Consider the following 19,708-nt stretch of genomic DNA (forward strand, 5'->3'; position numbering starts at 1 on the left):
CTGAAATATAGTGGCCAGAAATGATGAGTCCAGCTGAGGCTAAACTTGTGCCTCCTGTAGGTTTAATATCACATTGTTGCTCCTGTGCCGTGCCCCTATTATTAAAGCTATATGCTTTACTCACCATTCTCTCCCTCTGTCTTGCCAGCTATCATCACCCCCTTTAGGGTTGTGTCCCATATTTTGTATTGTCTGTCCATGTTCTTCCTCCCAAAATGTATCACTCACATTTCTCCACATGGAACTTCATCTGCCATCTGTCCACCCACTCCAACCTATCAATGTCCTTTTGAAGTTCTGCACTGTCCTCCGTTTAAAATGCTTCTGAATTTTATATCATCTTAATGTTTGAGATGTGGTTATTTGAAAAGGAGCAATGTGCAGGGTAATGAGGAGATGCTCCTTCAGAGAGCTGGTGCAGACCCAATGGGCCAAATGGCCTCCTTCTGCACTATAACCATTTTGAGATTCTGTGACACCGTGATGTGTCCTCTCTGACACCTCATCCAAAAACTCCAGAAAGTTAGTGAAACATCATTTTAATTTAATCAATCCAAGCTTAATCTGCATTTATGCATGTGACTACTCATTTTGCCCCAAATTATTATTTCTACAAGTTTCACGACCACCAAAGTTAACCTGGTCCATAATATCTCATCCTTACATCCTTTTTTGAACAAGGGCATGATGTTAATTCTGTTTAGCTCTGGCACCACCCCAAGCCTAAGGAAGACTGAAGAAGTATTGTCACTATCTCTACAATTTCCATTTTCACGTTCCACGGTATCTTTGGATGCATCTCCTAGCGCCTTCAAGTTGTAAACAGTCTCCACAGTGCGACCTCCTTATGAATTTTCAACTCACCTAGTGACTGAGTTGCATGATAATTTATCGTGTCCATGATTCTGCGTCTGTGAGCAAATCTGTGTGTACATTTGTGTGGTTGTGTAAATGGATGGACATATATCTGTGTGTGTCACTTTGTATGTATATCAATGTATAGTTGTGTACGTATGTCAGTGTTTGACAGTGTATGGCTTTATACAGTATATGTGTCTGAGTGTGTCATTGTATGGCTCATTGTGGGTATGTTTGTGCATCAGTGTGTAGCTTTATGACTGTGTGTATAGATTTATATACATTTGTATGTGCTTATCTATATTTTTCAAGGGAGCTCTGTGTGGAAATAAAGTAGACAGGTCTGAGTAAAATAACAAGACCTTAGGGAATGGGGTTGGAGTGGAGATTTTCCTGTGGCCTGAGAACTGTAAAGTTAGGCAGTTTAACAATGAATGCCCTTCCTCGCATCAACTTAGGCTCCATTTGAGAATAAGCACAGCTCACACAAGTCTGCATGTCCTTTAACTGCATCTGAAAGGAATAACCTTAAGAAATAATTCCCTCTAACTATCCTCCAGGCTCCTTTAGAAATCGAGTCCATTCAATGATGTGACTGAAGTACCAGTAAGTGATTCTTTCACAAACAATGATTAATGATGCAGGGTGATGATGCACTCTGACTGCAGACTCCCGTTAATAGTGATTCCTTATCTCTCCTTGATGCCGGCAATTCAAAGCTTCCCAGTTCTGCCAGTGAGCTTGCACAAAGGTTGCTGCCCATCTGGAAGGTCAGTTGTTGACAGCAAATCAACTGGGGAGGTCATCACAGCCTGTTTATCCCCTCACCACGCACCACACCCAACCAGCACCATCACTGCCACCAGTTCTGAGGAAGGGTCACTGGACCTGAAACATTATCTCGTGATTTCTCCCAAAAGATGCTGCCAGACCTGCTGAGCTTTTCCAGCAACTTCTGTTTTTATTTCTGATTTACAGCATCCACAGTTCTTCCAGTTTTTACCTGGCCTCTGAATGGTTGATGTACAAACTGTGTTTGCAATTGCACAAGGAGTTCTGGAGAAGGGTCACCTGACCCGAAACGTTAACTCTGATTTCTCTCCACAGATGCTGCCAGATCTGCTGAGGTTTTACAGAAATTTCTCATTTCTAGCATCTGCAGTTCTTTGTTTATTTTTTCATCTTTACATTAAATTCCTTCAATGGGAGTCACAGTTTCAGGAGCAGAGTTTATTAGGGACAGAAGTGAGGGGAGTTTTTTTGACCTCAAATGGTTATGAATCTTTGGAATTCTGTACTGCAGCAGGGAACGGAGTCACCGTCATTGAAGATATTTAAAGCAGGAATGGACAGATTTTTGGTCTCACAGTGGATATGATGAGCAGCGGGAATGTGGGTTTTGAGACCAGAGGTGGATGGCACGGTGGGTCAGTGGTTAGCACTACTGCCTCAGAGTGCAAGGGACCTGGGTTCGATTCCACCCTCTGAATGGAGTTTGCACATTCTCCCCATGTCTGTGTGGGTTTCCTCCAGGTGCTCCAGTTTCCTCCCACAGTTCAAAGATGTGCAGGTTCGGTGAATTGGCCATGCTAAATTGCCCGTAGTGTTCAGGGATGTGTAGGTTAGGTGCATTAGTCAGGGGTGAATGTACAGTAATAGGGTAGGTGAATAAGTCTGCGTGGGCTACTCTTCAGAGGGCCATTGTGGACTTGTTGGGCCGAAGGGCCTGTTTGCACGCTGTAGGGATTCTATGAATTCGATATTGAACAGCAAACCAGTCTTCAGGGCTTTACAATTGAAATCCTGCTGTTGTTTCTTATGGTCAGCCCTATTTAACATTGAAGAAGTGGGCTCCTGCATTAGCCAGCCACCTGAATGCCCGCGTCTTTGAAACAGCCGGGGTGCTCAGCAGTGGCTCACTTAGTTTAAAGTCCCACTCAGCACAGAGACTCAGTCTATGCTGTCCTCGGTGCCTTTATTCCTGATGGGAAACTGAAGGGAGCCTCATCTGCCTGCCTGGGTAGCTGTGAAAGATTCCACAGTGCCAATTTAATGACCAGCGTGGGAGTTAACCCCCAGTGTTGTGGCCAATATAAATCTCACACTCAGCATCATGATTATCTGGACATTGTCCCGTTGTTGTTTGTGTGAAAATAGAATCCCCTGCACTGATCCAGGCCCATGTTCACACTCTCTTGTGTTGGAATCTCCCAGCTTTGCTCACTCCACGTGACAGCATTGATTTAATGTACTCAGCAATTTGCATCACATACATTCCCGTAGGATCAATAATTAGGTTTATGTGTCCCAGTGCCCATTTAAAATCAAGAACACTTGACACTTTGTTCATCACTTGACCTTATTCCAATCAGTATGTTTTCTCCTTTAACCAGGCTCCCTTGCCACTTCTGATTGGGTAAAGCTGGAACCCAAATATTTGCATCAATTTAGATTTTTTTCCCCATCTTACTTCTCCACTTGGATCCACGGTGATTCCAACTAAAGGAGCTTCAGGATTAAGCTTCAAGATTAACCCCCCAACCTCCCTGTCCCCCAGCCCCACTCCATTCACAGCTACATAACAAGCTTAAACAGTCTACAACATTCTGCCAATGGCTTGCCTTTACAAACACACAGACAGGAATATTCCTGGCAATCTTCTGCTAGAACTTTAAAAATACTGTCATTAATATTACACTAGTTGTTCAGTCACTCTCCCTTGTGTGAAACTAAATGCTCTTGTAACAAAATGCCTGACTATAGATTAAATTCAGATCAACACCAAAATGTTCAATGTGCAGTTCTGGCCTCCCTCCCACAGGGGTTAGAAAAGATTTACAAGGATGTTGCCAGGGTTGGAGGATTTGAGCTCGAGGCTGAATAGGCTGGGGCTGTTTTCCCTGGAGCATCGGAGGCTGAGGGGTGACATTATAGAGGTTTATAAAATCATGAGGCGCATGCTTAGGGTAAATAGACAAAGTCTTTTCTCTGGGGTCAGGGAGTACAGAACTAGAGGGCATTGGTTTAGGGTGGGAGGGGAAAGATATAAAAGGGACCTAAGGGGCAACTTTTTAATGCAGAGGGTGGTGCGTGTATGGAATGAGCTGCCACAGGATGTGGTGGAGGCTGGTACAATTACAGCATTTGAAAGGCACTTGGGTGGTATTGTGAATAGGAAGAGTTTAGAGGGATATGGGCCAAGTGCTGCAAATGGGACTAGATTAATTTAGAATATCTGATCGGTGTGGACAAGTTGGACCAAAGGGTCTGTTTCCACGCTGTACGTCTCTATGACTCTCATGACTGTAAGTGTTCACAGTCTTGTTAATCTGGAGAGTGCCCCAGTCCTATTACAAAGACTAATATAATGACAATCAACCAGGCTTCCTCGGGCTTGGTAACAAATGGAATCTGCTCTTTTCTTATTCTTTATTCCTTCTGAGAATGTTGGCATCATTGGCTGGATCAGAAATTGTGGCCCATCCCTAATTATCCTTAAACTGAGTGGCTGGGTAGAGCCATTTCAGTGGGCAGTTTGCTGTGGGTCTGGAGTCACATGTAGGCCAGACCAGGTAAGGACAGCACATTTCCTCCCTGACAAGAACCAGATGGACCTTTACAATTGATGAGGGTTGTCATGGTCACCATTACCGAGATGACCTTTCAGAACCCTCAAGATTCTTTACAGTCAATGAAGCACCTTTGAGTTGCACGGCTATCAACAGTACCACTGTTAGTTATTTATTGCAAAAATATACTTCATAAAAATAAACCTTTATGTACATGTACAGTTAATGAAGCCGTTCAGATCTATACTGTCTTTACTTACAGAGAACAAATTAAGCTTTGATGTTTTCTTATCTCAAGGGGGTTGGAATATAAAAGCAGAGATGTACTACTGAGACTTTATAAAGCTCTGGTTAGGCCCCATTTGGAGTACTGTGTCCAGTTTTGGTCCCCACACCTCAGGAAGGACATACTGGCACTGGAACGTGTCCAGCGGAGATTCACACGGATGATCCCTGGAATGACAGGTCTAACATATGAGGAACGGCTGAGGATACTGGGATTGTATTCGTTGGAGTTTAGAAGATTAAGGGGAGACGTACAAAATAATACATGGCTTGGAAAAGGTGGATTCTTCAGCCAGAGAGTGGTGGGCCTGTGGAATTCATTGCCACGGAGTGCAGTGGAAGCCGGGACGCTAAATGTCTTCAAGGCTGAGATTGATAGATTCTTGTTGTCTAGAGGAATTAAGGGCCACGGGGAGAACGCTGGTAAGTGGAGCTGAAATGCGCATCAGCCATGATTGAATGGCGGAGTGGACTCGATGGGCCGAATGGCCTTACTTCCACTCCTATGTCTTATGGTCTTCACCATTCTCTATATTTGCAATTAACCTCTTGGCATTTAGCTGAGGCATCAGCAGGGCTCAATTACTGAATGGACCCCAGTTATGTTTTGAACAGAAGAACCTTACAAGGTGGTCTTTCCCCACTGCCTTGGCAGCGGCTGCCCCAAGCTCTGGTGTGTCCCTCAGCATGTAGTCCTGGAGCTTGGAATGTGCCAGTCTCCAACACTCAGTCGGCGTCAATTCCTTCAGCTGGAAGATCAACAGGTTTTGGGCAGACCAAAGAGCGTCTTTTACCAAGTTGATGGTCCTCCAGGCATTGTGCGTCCCGGGGAACAGGCCGTAGAGCACGGAGTCCCGCGTCACGGAGCTGCTCGGGACGAACCTCGACAAACACCACTGCATTCCTCTCCAGTCTTCCTTCGCGTAGGCACATTCCAGAAGGAGATGTGTGACAGTCTCGTCCCCCACCGCAGCCACTTCGAGGGCAGCGTGCGGTGCGGCAGAGAGTCCGGGCGTGCATAAATGATCTCACAGGCAGAGCCCTTCTCACCACCAGCCAAGCATGTCTTGGTGCTTGTTGGAAAGTTCTGGCGATGAGACATTCTGCCAAATGACTTTGACAGTCTGTTCAGGGAACCGCTTGATAGGATCAGCCCTCTTCTTCTCCTGAAGGGTCTGAAGGATGCTACATGCTGACCATTTCCTGATGAACTTTTATTCGAAGGTGTTTTCCTTCACAAATTTCTCCACGAAGGACAGCTGATATGGAACGGTCCAACTACTCTGAGCGTTCCGCAGCAATGAGGCCAGGCCCATCCTTTGCAACACTGGGGATAGGTAGAACCTCAGTACGTAGTAACACTTAGTGTTTGTGTACTGGGGATCCATGCACAGCCTGATGCAGCCACACATGAAGGTGTCCATCAGGGTGAGGGTAGCGTCGGGTGTGTTCCCTCCCCCTTTGTCCAGATCCTTATATGAGATGTCACTTCAGACATGGTCCACCTTCAACCTTCAAATGAAGTAAGGGATGGCCTGGTGTGGGGAATGGGCCAGACCTGTGCCACGTACAACAACACTGAGAGTACTTCACAACTGATGACCAGGCTTTTACCTGCAAAGTTGAGCGACCAGTGCTCCCATCTGCACAGTTTCTGCCTCACTTTGGTGACACGCTCCTCCCAAGACTTGGTGCACGCTCCAGCCCCTCCGAACCAAATACCCAGCACCTTCAGGTGGCCTATCCTGTTGGTGAAGGGGATAAAGGATTGGTCGGCCCAGATTCCAAAGGGCATTGCTTTGCTCTTACCTCCGCTCCCGAGGCCCATTCAAACTGGTCACAGATGCACGAGTCTGTGCACTGACAGTGGATTTGGGCAGAAAACGGCAACATCATCCATGTACAGGGAGGCCTTAACCTATAGGCCCCTGCTGCCAAGAATAGTCACCCCTCTCAGGGTCACATCCTTCCTGATGGACTTGGCAAATGGCTCTATACAGCACACAAACAAGGCAGGAGAGAGAGGGCAGCCCTGCCTGACTGCAGATCTGACTGGGAAGCTGTCTGATTCTCACCTGTTGATTGAGACTATGCTAACGACGTTAGTGTAAAGCAGTCGGATCCGATTGCAGATTCTCTCCCCAAAGCCCATTTTGGACAGAATGTCTCTCATGTACGTGTGCAATCTCCTGTCGAAGGCTTTCTCCTGGTCCAGGCTGATGAGGCAAGTGTCCACCCCACTGTCCACAGTTGTTAGATGTGAACATGGCTACCGATTTTTTTTTTAGATTCCCTACAATGTGGAAACAGGCCCTTCGGCCCAAGAAGTTCACACTGACCCTCCGAAGAATAACCCACCCTGACCCATTTCCCTCTGGCTAATGGGCGAGTTAGCACGGCCAATTCAGCTGACCTGCACATCTTTGGACTGTGGGAGGAAACTGGAGCACCCGGAGGATACTCCAAGCAGATACGAGGAGAATGTGCAAACTCCACACAGACAGTCACCCGAGGCTGGAATCGAACCTGGATCCCTGGTGCTGTGAGGCAACAGTGCTAACCACTGAGTGACCATGTCGCCTGTTGTTTACTGGGTGCTCCCACAGACAGCAAATGTGTTGATGATCAGATCATCTATTTTAGTCCTGTTGGAACAAGAATAAATGTTGGTCAGAGCTCCAGTGGAGCGAAGGGGTGCAGTGGCCTTCCTGTGCTGTTCCTCACATGTTGCTATGGAAACAACCTGACAGGGAGAATGGAGGCCTCTGTTCAATGTCTCAGTCTGAAAGATGGCACCTGCAGCAGTGACGCACTCGCTCAGGACCTGCACCAGAGTGTCAGCTTCGGCTGAAATCCCTGAACTATATCAGGAAGGTTGTCTTGTGTCCCGAGGACCAGAAGGTCAGAGTATGAAAGCAGAAATATATTGAAGAGAAGTTGGATAAGTACATGAGTGAGGGAAGAAGGGAAGGATGAGCTGAGGTAAGGTGGGGGGAGGGGGGGGAGGTTTGAGCCAGAATCTAGCTTTTGGGCCAAATGGCCTGTTTCTCTGCTGTAAAAGTGAGATATTACCATCCTTCTGATGAAGAGTTACGACGTCAAGCACTGGATTTCTTGGTCATGTGACTATTTGTGAGCCAATTCTACAATTACCAATTCCGAAGGAGACTGAATTCCTTTATAAAGGAGACTCTGGGGAAATGGATGGCTCCAGATCTGTGTCTGTAGAAAACCAGAGACAACTCCACCTGAACATAGCAATGCAGGAGTAGGAGTGGGTCATTCAGCCCCTTCATCCTGTCTCACTGGTCCATTGACTGAGCCGAGCTTGGGTACCTTTGTCAAATAACCAAAACACAAAAGGAAACTGTGGAACAGCAGAGGCCACTGACCCACTAAGGCTATCAGAGTCCCACAGCAACTTTTCTCAAATTAAACAATCTCCAAAATGATATGTCAGAGCACAGTTCCAGTGTCTAGGATGGGTTATTCGATTATCCCTGATCCTTGAAGTTATAATCTGAAGAAAGAAAGACTTTAATATAGTGCCATTCAGCAGACGAAAGCCAAGGCTTGGATCATTACATTCCAATTACTACTTTGTGACAAACTGGAGTTGGTACTGTATGACAATGCCAGGTTGTCATCTGGAAATAGAATTTAGAACAGTACAGCAAGGGAACAGGTCAGATCCCAGGGTGATTGAAAAAAGAAAAACTTTGTTAAAATTTGAAGTTAGTCACATGTAGGGATGTTCCAGAGTTATTACTAATATAAATTTTCACCTTTCAGCATTCTAATGCAAGGTTATTGACTTAAAATATCAATATTACATCCCTCAGCAGATGCCTCTTGAATCATAGAGTCCTTACAGTGTGGAAACAGGACATTTGGCCCACCAAGTCCACAACAACTCCCTGAAGAGTATCCCTCAGAGACTCATTCCCCAACATTTACCCTTGACTAATGCATCGAACCAACACATCCCTGAACACTGCAGGGTAATTTAACATGGCCAATATACCTAACCCGCACATCTTTGGATTGTGGAAGGAAATCCATGCAGACACAGAGAGAATGTGCAAACTCCACAGAGTCACCTGAGACTAGAATCGAACCTGGGTCCCTGGTGCTGTGAGGTAGTAGTGCTGGCCACTGAGCCACCATGGTAAAAACAATGACTGCAGATGCTGGAAACCAGATTCTGGATCAGTGGTGCTGGAAGAGCACAGCAATTCAGGCAGCATCCGAGGACAGGCAAAATCGACGTTTCGGGCAAAAGCCTTTCATCAGGAATAAAGGCAGAGAGCCTGAAGCATGGAGAGATAAGCTAGAGGAGGGTGGGGGTGGGGAGAGAGTGGCATAGAGTACAATAGGTCAGTGGGGAAGGAGATGAAGGTGATAGGTCAGGGAGGAGAGGGTGGAGTGGATAGGTGGAAAAGGAGCTGGGCAGGTCGGACAAGTCCGGACAGGTCAGGGGATCGAGTTGCTGGAGGTTAGAAGCTAGGATGAGGTGGGGGAAGGGGAAATGAGGAAACTGTTGAAATCCACATTGATGTCCTGGGGTTGAAGTGTTCCGAGGCGGAAGATGAGGCGTTCTTCCTCCAGGCGTCTGGTGGTGAGGGAGCGGCGGTGGAGGAGGCCCAGCACCTCCATATCCTCGGCAGAGTGGGAGGGGGAGTTGAAATGTTGAGCCACTGGGCGATTTGGTTGATTGGTGCGGGTGTCTCGGAGATGTTCCCTAAAGCGCTCTGCTAGGAGGCGCCCAGTCTCCCCGATGTAGAGGAGACCGCATCGGGAGCAACGGATACAATAAATGATATTAGTGGATGTGCAGGTAAAACTTTGATGGATGTGGAAAGCTCCTTTGGGGCCTTGGATAGAGGTGAGGGAGGAGGTGTGGGCGCAGGTTTTACAGTTCCTGCGGTGGCAGGGGAAAGTGCCAGGATGGGAGGGTGGGTCGTAGGGGGGCGTGGACCTGACCAGGTAGTCACGGAGGGAACGGTCTTTGCGGAAGGCGGAGAGGGGTGGGGAGGGAAATATATCCCTGGTGGTGGGGTCTGTTTGGAGGTGGCGGAAATGTCGGCTGATGATTTGGTTTATGCGAAGGTTGGTAGGGTGGAAGGTGAGCACCAGGGGCGTTCTGTCCTTGTTGCGGTTGGAGGGGTTGGGTCTGAGGGCGGAGGTGCGGGATGTGGATGAGATGCGTTGGAGGGCATCTTTAACCACGTGGGAAGGGAAATTGCAGTCTCTAAAGAAGGAGGCCATCTGGTGTGTTCTATGGTGGAACCGCTCCTCCTGGGAGCAGATACGGCGGAGGCGGAGGAATTGGGAATACGGGATGGCATTTTTGCAAGAGATAGGGTGGGAAGAGGTGTAATCCAGGTAGCTGTGGGAGTCGGTGGGTTTGTAGAAGATGTTTGTAGAAGGTGGGCGGCACGGTGGCACAGTGGTTAGCACTGCTGCCTCACAGCGCCAGAGATCCGGGTTCAATTCCCGCCTCAGGCGACTGACTGTGTGGAGTTTGCACGTTCTCCCCGTGTCTGCGTGGGTTTCCTCCGGGTGCTCCGGTTTCCTCCCACAATCCAAAAGATGTGCAGGTCAGGTGAATTGGCCATGCTAAATTGCCCGTAGTGTTAGGTTAGGGGTAAATGTAGGGGTAGGGGTAGGGGTAGGGGTATGGGTGGGTTGCGCTTCGGCGGGTCGGTGTGGACTTGTTGGGCCGAAGGGCCTGTTTCCACACTGTAAGTAATCTAATCTGTAAGTAATCTAATCTAATGTCAGTGTCAAGTCGGTCGTCACTGATGGAGATGGAGAGGTCCAGGAAGGGGAGGGAGGTGTCAGAGATGGTCCAGGTAAATTTAAGGTCAGGGTGGAATGTGTTGGTGAAGTTGATGAATTGCTCAACCTCCTCGCGGGAGCACGAGGTGGCGCCAATGCAGTCATCAATGTAGCGGAGGAAGAGGTGGGGAGTGGTGCCGGTGTAATTACGGAAGATCAACTGCTCTACGTAGCCAACAAAGAGACAGGCATAGCTGGGGCCCATACGTGTGCCCATGGCTACCCCTTTGGTCTGGAGGAAGTGGGAGGATTCAAAGGAGAAATTGTTAAGGGTGAGGACCAGTTCGGCCAAACGAATGAGAGTGTCGGTGGAGGGGTACTGTTGGGAACGTCTGGAGAGGAAAAAACGGAGGGCTTGGAGGCCCTGGTCATGGCGGATGGAGGTGTAGAGGGATTGGATATCCATGGTGAAGATGAGGCGTTGGGGGCCAGGGAAACGGAAGTCTTGGAGGAGGTGGAGGGCGTGGGTGGTGTCTCGAACGTATGTGGGGAGTTCCTGGACTAGGGGGGATAGGACAGTGTCGAGGTAGGTAGAGATGAGTTCAGTGGGGCAGGAGCATGCTGAGACAATGGGTCGGCCAGGGTGGTCAGGCTTGTGGATCTTGGGAAGGAGGTAGAACCGGGCAGTGCGGGGTTCCCGGACTATGAGGTTGGAAGCTGTGGGTGGGAGATCTCCTGAGGTGATGAGGTTCTGTATGGTCTGGGAGATGATGGTTTGGTGATGGGGGGTGGGGTCATGGTCAAGGGGGCGGTAGGAAGAGGTGTCCTCGAGTTGGCGTTTGGCTTCAGCGATGTAGAGGTCAGTGCGCCAGACTACCACTTTTGGCTTCAGCGATGTAGAGGTCACTGAGCCACCATGCCTGGTAAGCCTTTCCAGTCTATTTATGATTAGATCTATGGGACTTCCTAACCATCACCTGGGGACGCCTCTTGATGACAGACGATCTGTGACTCCGTGGGTACCACTCGCTTCTCCATTGGAAAGCTATGACTGAGTCCAACTCCCACTCTAGAGAGATCCGATTACAGAAAGCACAGCTGATCCTCCCAGTACCGTACAGTGGGAGTGCTACAACGTTGAAATTGTCATGTTTCAGAGAACGTTGAACCTGTCAACTCTTTCAAGTTGATATAAAAGATCCCATGGCATTAATTTTTATTTTGAAAAGGGAATCTGCCTTGGTGCCCTGGCAAATATTCAATATAATATGGAGTATTTGGATGTGCATTTGCAATGCCAAGGCTATGGGCCAATTGCTGGAAAATGGGATTAGCATGGTTAGGTGTTTGTTTCTGACTAGCTCAGACTCAATGGACCGAAGGACCTTTTTCTGCACTGTAGACCTCTATGACTAATTATTACAGATAATCTGGTCGTTTTACTTCTGGTTTCTGGTCACTACTGCAGTGTGATTGGTGGGATATTGTTGTGTATATGTTGGCTGCAGTATTTTCTACATTACACTAGTCATGCACGTCAAAAGTATTCCTTTAGCTTTAAAGGACATTGAGAACTCCTGAGATGAAGAGTTCTAGATAAAACCAAGCCTGTGTTTTCTCCTCAGTCACATATTCAATCTCATTAGAAACTTTGACACTTATTTCAGTGTCTGATTCTTGTAATTTAAGAGAGAGTTTGTTTCCTTTGGGAGTTAATTTGGAAAAATCACCTGTTATACATTGGTGTCCTTGTATAACTGGGATAAACATTTCTAGACTTGTGTGGTTGTTTTATGTTCTGAGGGAGAAGAAGGCACTTGGCAAAAGTAGGGAGTGTTTATAAAATCATATACTATATCATCACAATCATCAATCATTATGTATTCTGTCTCTCTTCATGGTTTAGTGGAATAAAAGGGTTCAAATTTTACAGTTAAAATATCCCTGATTAAATCATTTCCTTTTTGTAATAAGTACAGAAAGAGTTTATTTTGATGTATTCTCCTTTCGTTGGTAGCTCCCTACCAGTCTACAGTACAGTATTGTCATCATTTCTTCTCCCGCGTAAGCTGCAAGAGGATGCTATACGCACAAGCTGCTGTTTGGGAGGTAGACAGATTTGGAAATGACAACTGTGGACAAAATCATTTCTAGTAAATGTTGCACTTACAAACCCACAGATCACATCAGATAGAAAACAATCTGCTTATTCATCCAACCTGCCCCCCCCCCCCCCCACCATAATCCATATTTATATTGCATCATGATATAGACAACACCCACTGCTCTAAAAATCAGAAGTAGGAGAGAATATTATTCATTTGCTTGGATGAGCTCAGCTCTAACAAAACACTCAATTTTCTAAAAACGTTATGGTGCTGAAGGAGACCATTTGGCCCATTATATCTGCACTGGTTCTGCAAATAAGCATCCTAACTTAGTGCAATTCTGTATACCTTTGCATGTGCTTGAATGCCTCAATTCAACCTGCCCTCACCAAACTTCCAGGCAATGCATCCCAGACCTAAAGCCACACATAGTGTGAAATGCAAACTTTGACTCCATCCAGGAGAAAGCAACCTGCTTATTTGGCACTCCATCCACCACCTTCAACATCCAGTTCCTCCAATAACACTTGAAGCAGTGGTGTGTACCATCTATAAGATGCACTGCAGTAATTCACCAAGGCTCCTTTGAGCACTTTCTAAACAATGACCATTGCCATCCACAAGGACAAGGGCAGCAAATATATAGGAGCACCACCACCCACAAGACCCCCCTCCAAGCCGCTCACCATCCTGACTTGGAAATATATTGCCATTCCTTCAATATTGTGAGGTCAAAATCACAGAACTCCCTCCCTCCCAGTGTCGCAGGTCTGCTTACACCAAACAGTCAGCAGTGGTTCAACAGTGCGACTCAAGGGCAGCTATGATACACACATCCAAAGGAGGAATAAATGAAAGTAAACTCACATTATTATCTCCTGGGAGATTAAAACACAGGCCAACTTGGAGAGGAAAAGATTTTTGGGAACTTTTCTCTGACCGCCCTCCAGGCCTCCTGGGAGATTGGATCGAGGTGAGAGGACCATTCTGGTCATGATAGTGGCCGAGCTTTGGGAGTATATCTTAACTGATTTTTATGCCTCAGTGTGTGATCCTGCAGAGCATTGATAAAAAGGCACAATGTGATTTTCCATTACATTCCAAGATAGGTATGTTACTAGGCTGAGGTCAAAGGGCATGGGTCACCCACAATCTCTGTAGTGGTTAGAAGGTTATCTCTGAGGGAAGGGCATGAAGGGACAGGGATGCCACGGTAGCTGTCATTTCCACCATGCAGTGTTGGTGTTGATGGGGTTCAAGAGGAGAGTCGAGTTGTAGAAGAACATAATGAAAAAGGAATCAAATCTAGACTGCTCCCAGTGAACCTGAGAGGTTGGCAAACTGGATCTGGTGGTGTTTATTATTTTTACATTAGTAATCAGAATCTCATTGAACGTAGTGAAAGCCTTTTGCATGCAGCAGATGCGGGACCCGTGGTGAGTGATTGAGCAACTATGTGAAATATTCAGCCAAGCAATAAGCCAAGTTTTGACATGGCAAGAAAGCTCTTCCATTCTCAACAAACAGCAAGGCAGGAATGTCACCGGGAGAGGTTTTAGCTTCGAAATCTTTGCAACGTAGAATTTATGTAGCGCTCAAGACATTGTAAACTTCAGTGAGGATATGTTTGTGTGTCAGTGTGTGTTTGTGTGTCAGTATGTTTGTGTGTGTCAGTTTGTGTGTCTGTGTTTGTGTGGGCCAGCCTGTTTGTGTCAGTATGTGTGTGTGTCAGCAGGCATCAGTGTGTGTTTGTGTGTCTGCGTGTCAGCATATGTTGTGTGTGCATCTGTTAGTGCGTCAGTGTTTGTGTGGATATATCTGTGTGTGTCACTGTGTGTCTGTGTGTCAGCACATGTGTGTGCGTCTGTTAGTGCGTCAGTGTTTGTGTGGATGTATCTGTGTGTGTCACTGTGTGTTTGTGTGTCTGTGTGTCATTATATGTGTGTATCAGCGTATGTGTGAGATTGAGAGCTGTGATATTTATTAAATGCATGCATTCTTCCTCCAAGAGAGAGGAAAACAACAGAAAGTTATAGTTATTTTGAATGAAATCGTTATAGTTTAAGGGAAGTTTGATATCAATTTAATCTTCCTCCAAGTCCTATGGTCAATTCTTAGGTTTCACAGCATGTTTGCAACATACTAACTGATCTGTGTAAGCTCCACAAAAGTCCTCTTCCAGCCCCACCATCTGATCCCATCAACATATCATTCTATTTCCTTTGGGTGTTTATCCCAACCATCCTCACCATCCCATACCTTTATCTTATTCACCTCACCGACTCCTTGTGCTAGTGAGTTGCACTTTCTCGCCACACTCTGAGTAACCTGTATTCACTGTATTAGTGACCATCTTATACCTGTGCCCCTTGGTTCTAGTTTCTCCCCAGGTATGGAAGCATCATCTCTACATCTACACTGTCAAACTCATCCACAGAATAATCTTGATGATCTCTATATGGCCACTATTCAGTATTTTCTCTGGACATCATAAACCTTTAGTGAGGAATTTTGTGTGTCATAGCCTTTTCAATCTTTCCAGATTATGATAACCCTCTCTTTTTTTTCTTGCACCTTTTGCAGTCCCTCTACATCCCTCTTGACAATGTCGCAGTCAGAGGTGTGTATGATTTTGTGAGCATGCACATTTCTGAGGGGCAGGAGTAGGCCATTCAGCCCCTCGAGCCCGCTGTGTTGTTCAATAAGATCTGGCTGATGTGATTGTAACTAGGAGAAAGTGATGAAGGGCTTATGCCTGAAACGTCGATTTTCTTGCTCCTCGGATGCTGCCTGACCTGCTGTGCTTTTCCAGCAGCACACTCTTGACTCTGATGTGATTGTAACCTCAAACCCACATTCGCAAATAACCCTTATTAATCAAGAAACTATCTATCTCTGCCTTAAAAAACACACAGTGGCCTCATCTCCATTCTCTGGTGAAGTGAGTTCCATAGACTCTCAACCCTCCAAGAGAAGAAAATCCCCTCCTCTCTGTCTTCAATGAGTTACTTTTAAACTGTGTCCCGTAGGTTTGTTGTCTCCTGCAAAGGGATACATCATCTCAGCAAACCAGCACCACCACCAACCAGACCACCAACCCCCCCCTCCAACCAATCTTACATGTGGTGGCAGTAAATGCTTCAGGTTATTCAGTGCCATCTTGTTGCTTTACCATTTCAGGGAGAGCAAGCTCACCATGTTGCTGCGGGAATCTCTTGGCAACCTGAATTGCCGGACCACCATGATCGCCCACATCTCGGCTTCCTCCAGCAACTACTCTGAAACCCTGTCCACCATCCAGATCGCGTCGCGGGTCCTCCGAATGAAGAAGAAGAAGACAAAGGTACATGAGAGCTCTGCATACTTATAAAACCAGGTCACACGTGGTGTTCAGCTGTCTAACTATTTATTTATTCCTCCCGATCAAGTGAGTGTATATTGTAATGACTGAGTTAAATTGTCAGGCTGGGAGGCTGAAAACAATTTTCACTTCTGACTCTCTGATCTAAAGTTTCAAATTCTTATTCTTGTGTTCACATCCCTCCATAATTTGATTTGATTTGATTTATTATTGTCACCCGTACCGGGATAAGAGTGAAAAGTATTGTGTTCCATGCCATCCAGACAAATCATACCTTACATAGGTACATCAGGGTAACTGAGCAGAATGCAGAATGTCGTGTTACAGTTACAGAGAAGTTATAGAGAAAGATCAACTCTAATATACAAGATGTCCGTTTGGACGTCTGATAACAGCTGCTCTTGAATCTGTTGGTCTGTGTTTTCAAACCTTTGCATTTTCTGCCCAATGAAAGATGGTGGAAGAGAGTTATAACCGCGGTGGGAGGGGTCTGTGATTATGCTGGCTGCTTTCCCAAGGCAGTGTAGACAAGGAACAAGAGTAGACCACTCGGCCCTTCCACCCTGCTCTGCCATTCAATTAGATCGTGGCTGGTCTGCTTTTAGGCTCAGCTGCGTATTCCTGATAATCTTTCAGTCATCAAGAATCTAACTGCTTAAAAACGTTTAAAAATTCTGCATCAACTACCTTTCGAGGAAAGGGTTTCCAAAGGCTCTCAACCCTCTAAAGCAAAAAAAAAGGTTTCCTCATCTTGTTTTAAATGGACAACCCCTTTATTTTTAAACTGTGACCCCTGTTTCTAGATTGACCCTTAAGAGGAATCATCATTTCCACATCCACCCACTCAGGTCCACTCAAGATCTTATATGTTTCAATTAAGTCACCTCTGACTCTTCTGAACTCGAGAGGATACAGGCCTAGCCAGTCTGTAGGGTTTCACAAGACAATCCACTCATTCCAGGTATTAGTCAAATAAACATTCTTTGAACTGCTCTTGACTAATAACCTTCTCTCTTCCTGCTTGGGAATCACTTTATTTGAAAATTATCTCCTGGGATAGGAGTGTGGCTGGCATAGGCCTGCATTCGTTGCCCAATCCAAACTGCCCCTTGAGAAAATAGTGATGAGCCGCCATCTTGAACCCATTTCTATGCATGTGGTCCAGGCATAGTCTGGATTTTAATCGCTCCACCATTGGTATTAGCGCTAGATTAGTAAAATACACTATGCTCATAGACCATGAGATCAAATCCCACTAGTGAAACTTGAATTCAATAAAATAAAGTCTGGAATAAAATGTTAGCCTTTTACTGGCTGTTTAACCACTGTCAATTGTTGTAAATCCTGCCTGGTTCACTAATGCCTTTAGGGATAGCAATCTGCCATCCCTACCTGGTCTGGCCTGCATGTGACTCCAGACCCATTGCAATGTGATTTTCCCTTAATTGCTGTCTGCACATCTGAGGAGTATTCATTGGCTGTACACAACAGGACATAACCTGGCTACACACTGCCAATGATGTTCAAATATGAGTAATTGTTACTTGTACATAACACTGCTCTGAGGAGATGACAACCTACTTTAGACTGAAGTGCAGTGTGCCCCTTTCACCCTGTAATTATCAACTAACTATCGCATGATGAGATCCTGTGTGGGCATGTAAAAGCCAGTTAGTGCACTTGACTTAGTACAACAAAGATTCAGGTGGGGATGTAGTGTTAACCATGAGGTAAGACTTGTATTTATGTCAAGTTTTCCACCAATCCGGGACTTCTCAAAGGCTGTTTGTACAGATGATGCAGCACTTTAAAAAGTGTAGGCACTGCTATAATTCAGGAACACAGCAGCCAGTTTGTACACAACAATCTCCTACACTCTGCAATGTGACAGTGACCGCATCCTCTGTTGTTGTGATGTTTATTCGGGGAGGAATATTGACTGGAACATCATGGAAGACTCTACTGCTCTTCTTCAAGTCTTCACTGCTTAACAACTCAAATAAGAGGAAAACACTTGAAAAATGTATTCATGGGACAAAGGTCACTGGCTAGGCCCTAATTGCCCAGAGGACAGTTGAGAATCAACCACCCTGATGTGGGTCTGGAGGCACAAGCAGGCCAGATCAGGTAAGGACGACACATTTCCTTCCCTAGAGGATATTGGATATTGCCAATGGCGCCTACATCCCAGAAAGGAACACAAAGAAAAATCCTCCTGGCTTGATGCTCCATTACTGAGGGAGTACTAGATGTGGATCATGTAAATCCTATCTGCTATCTTGAGTAGGTGTCATAGAACTGGTGGTCATTATTCACAGGACAGCAGGGGAGATCTCCTGGCAAACGTTCATCTCTCAGTCTGAAGCTGTTGCCGACTGGCTGAGCTGAGTGGATGAAATGGGGCATGTCACCATGGCTACCTGGAAGGAGGGGTGGGATCTGACTTTGCCAGTTTAACTGCAAAACACACACGCCTCAATTCATTGGCAGCAGGCCCTGGCAGTGGGTAAACCTTCATTTCACCTTGCCTCTCCCCCCACCTCATCTTCAGAATGACCCAGCTCACTCAGTTGTGATTGAATCTGGTGGAACTGAACACTTCTGTGACAGCTACCACCGACTCGGCAGAGCTCAGGAGCTGGTAATCCACCAAATCCAATGGTAGCAACAGACCTGAGTCCCCAAAGCCACGATGTGCAGCAGCTGATCAAACTGTGCAGTACAGTCACTGTGCTGGGGGTTTGTGGGGACTCGCAATCACAGTTACCTCATATAGGCATGTGACCATTTGTAGCAACTTCCATATAGTCTGAGTTGATTAAGAACCAGCAGATAGATTATTTAAGAGGAAGTATACACGATGACAGTTGGGGATTGTGCACCAATCCCAGAGGCTCTGGGCATGGAATGTGTCAGTCTAATTAAAATTGTGAAAGCAGCATCCTGCACTCTCACCAAGGTGGTGAGGAACTCTTCCCTGGGTCATCCTCCTTTTCTTCTTCTGGTCCATCTTCCATTTGGAGAAGACAGCTCTCTCTGACAAGGCCAGCTGCCTACATGGATGGCCCAATGAAGACCACCCGATGAGGACCACCTGATGAAGACTGCCTATTGAGGACCCATGATGAGGACTGCCCAATAAGGATCTCCCGATGAGAACCACCTGATGAGGACTGCTAAATGAGGATGGCCCAATGAGGGAGGCCCAATGAAGACAGCCCAATGAGGACCACCCAATGAGGAATGCCCCAATGAGGTCTGTCCTCTGCTCTTGGGTACGTGTTGGTACATCCTGATTCCAGGGACTGGTAGATTCCACTACATCGATCAATTGTCTAAATCCTTTAGGACATTATAGAGGTTTATAAAATCATGAGGGGCATGGATAGAGTAAATAAATAAGGTCTTTTCCCTAGGTTGGGGGGAGTCCAGAACTAGAGGGCATAGGTTTAGGGTGAGAGGGAAAAGATATAAAAGGGACCTAAGGGGCAACTTTTTCACGCAGAGGGTGGTGCGTGTATGGAATGAGCTGCCAGAGGAAGTGGTGGAGGCTGGTACAATTGCAGCAATTAAATGGCATCTGGATGGGTACATGAATAGGAAGGGTTTGGAGGGATATGGGCCGGGTGCTGGCAGGTGGGACTAGATTGGGTTGAGATATCTGGTCAGCGTGGATGGGTTGGACTGTAGAGTCTGTTTCCATACTGTACATCTCTATGACTCCATGACCATAATCAGTTGTTCAT

At 46.3% G+C, this 19,708-nt stretch overlaps 1 protein-coding gene across 1 annotated transcript in view; it reads left to right on the top strand.

Annotated features, from left to right (window-relative positions):
• Window positions 1-19,708, top strand: part of kif26ba (kinesin family member 26Ba) — a 366,177-nt gene that overhangs the window by 302,433 nt on the left and 44,036 nt on the right. The window contains exon 11 of the mRNA XM_087991166.1: window positions 15,782-15,944. Within this exon, the coding sequence (XP_087847292.1) occupies window positions 15,782-15,944 (163 nt within the window). The remainder of the gene's footprint in view (window positions 1-15,781; window positions 15,945-19,708) is intronic.

The sequence above is a fragment of the Chiloscyllium plagiosum genome, unplaced genomic scaffold (assembly GCF_037043375.1).
Source record: "Chiloscyllium plagiosum isolate Xiang-an unplaced genomic scaffold, Cpla_swu_hap1 HiC_scaffold_10, whole genome shotgun sequence".
NCBI lineage: Eukaryota > Metazoa > Chordata > Chondrichthyes > Orectolobiformes > Hemiscylliidae > Chiloscyllium > Chiloscyllium plagiosum.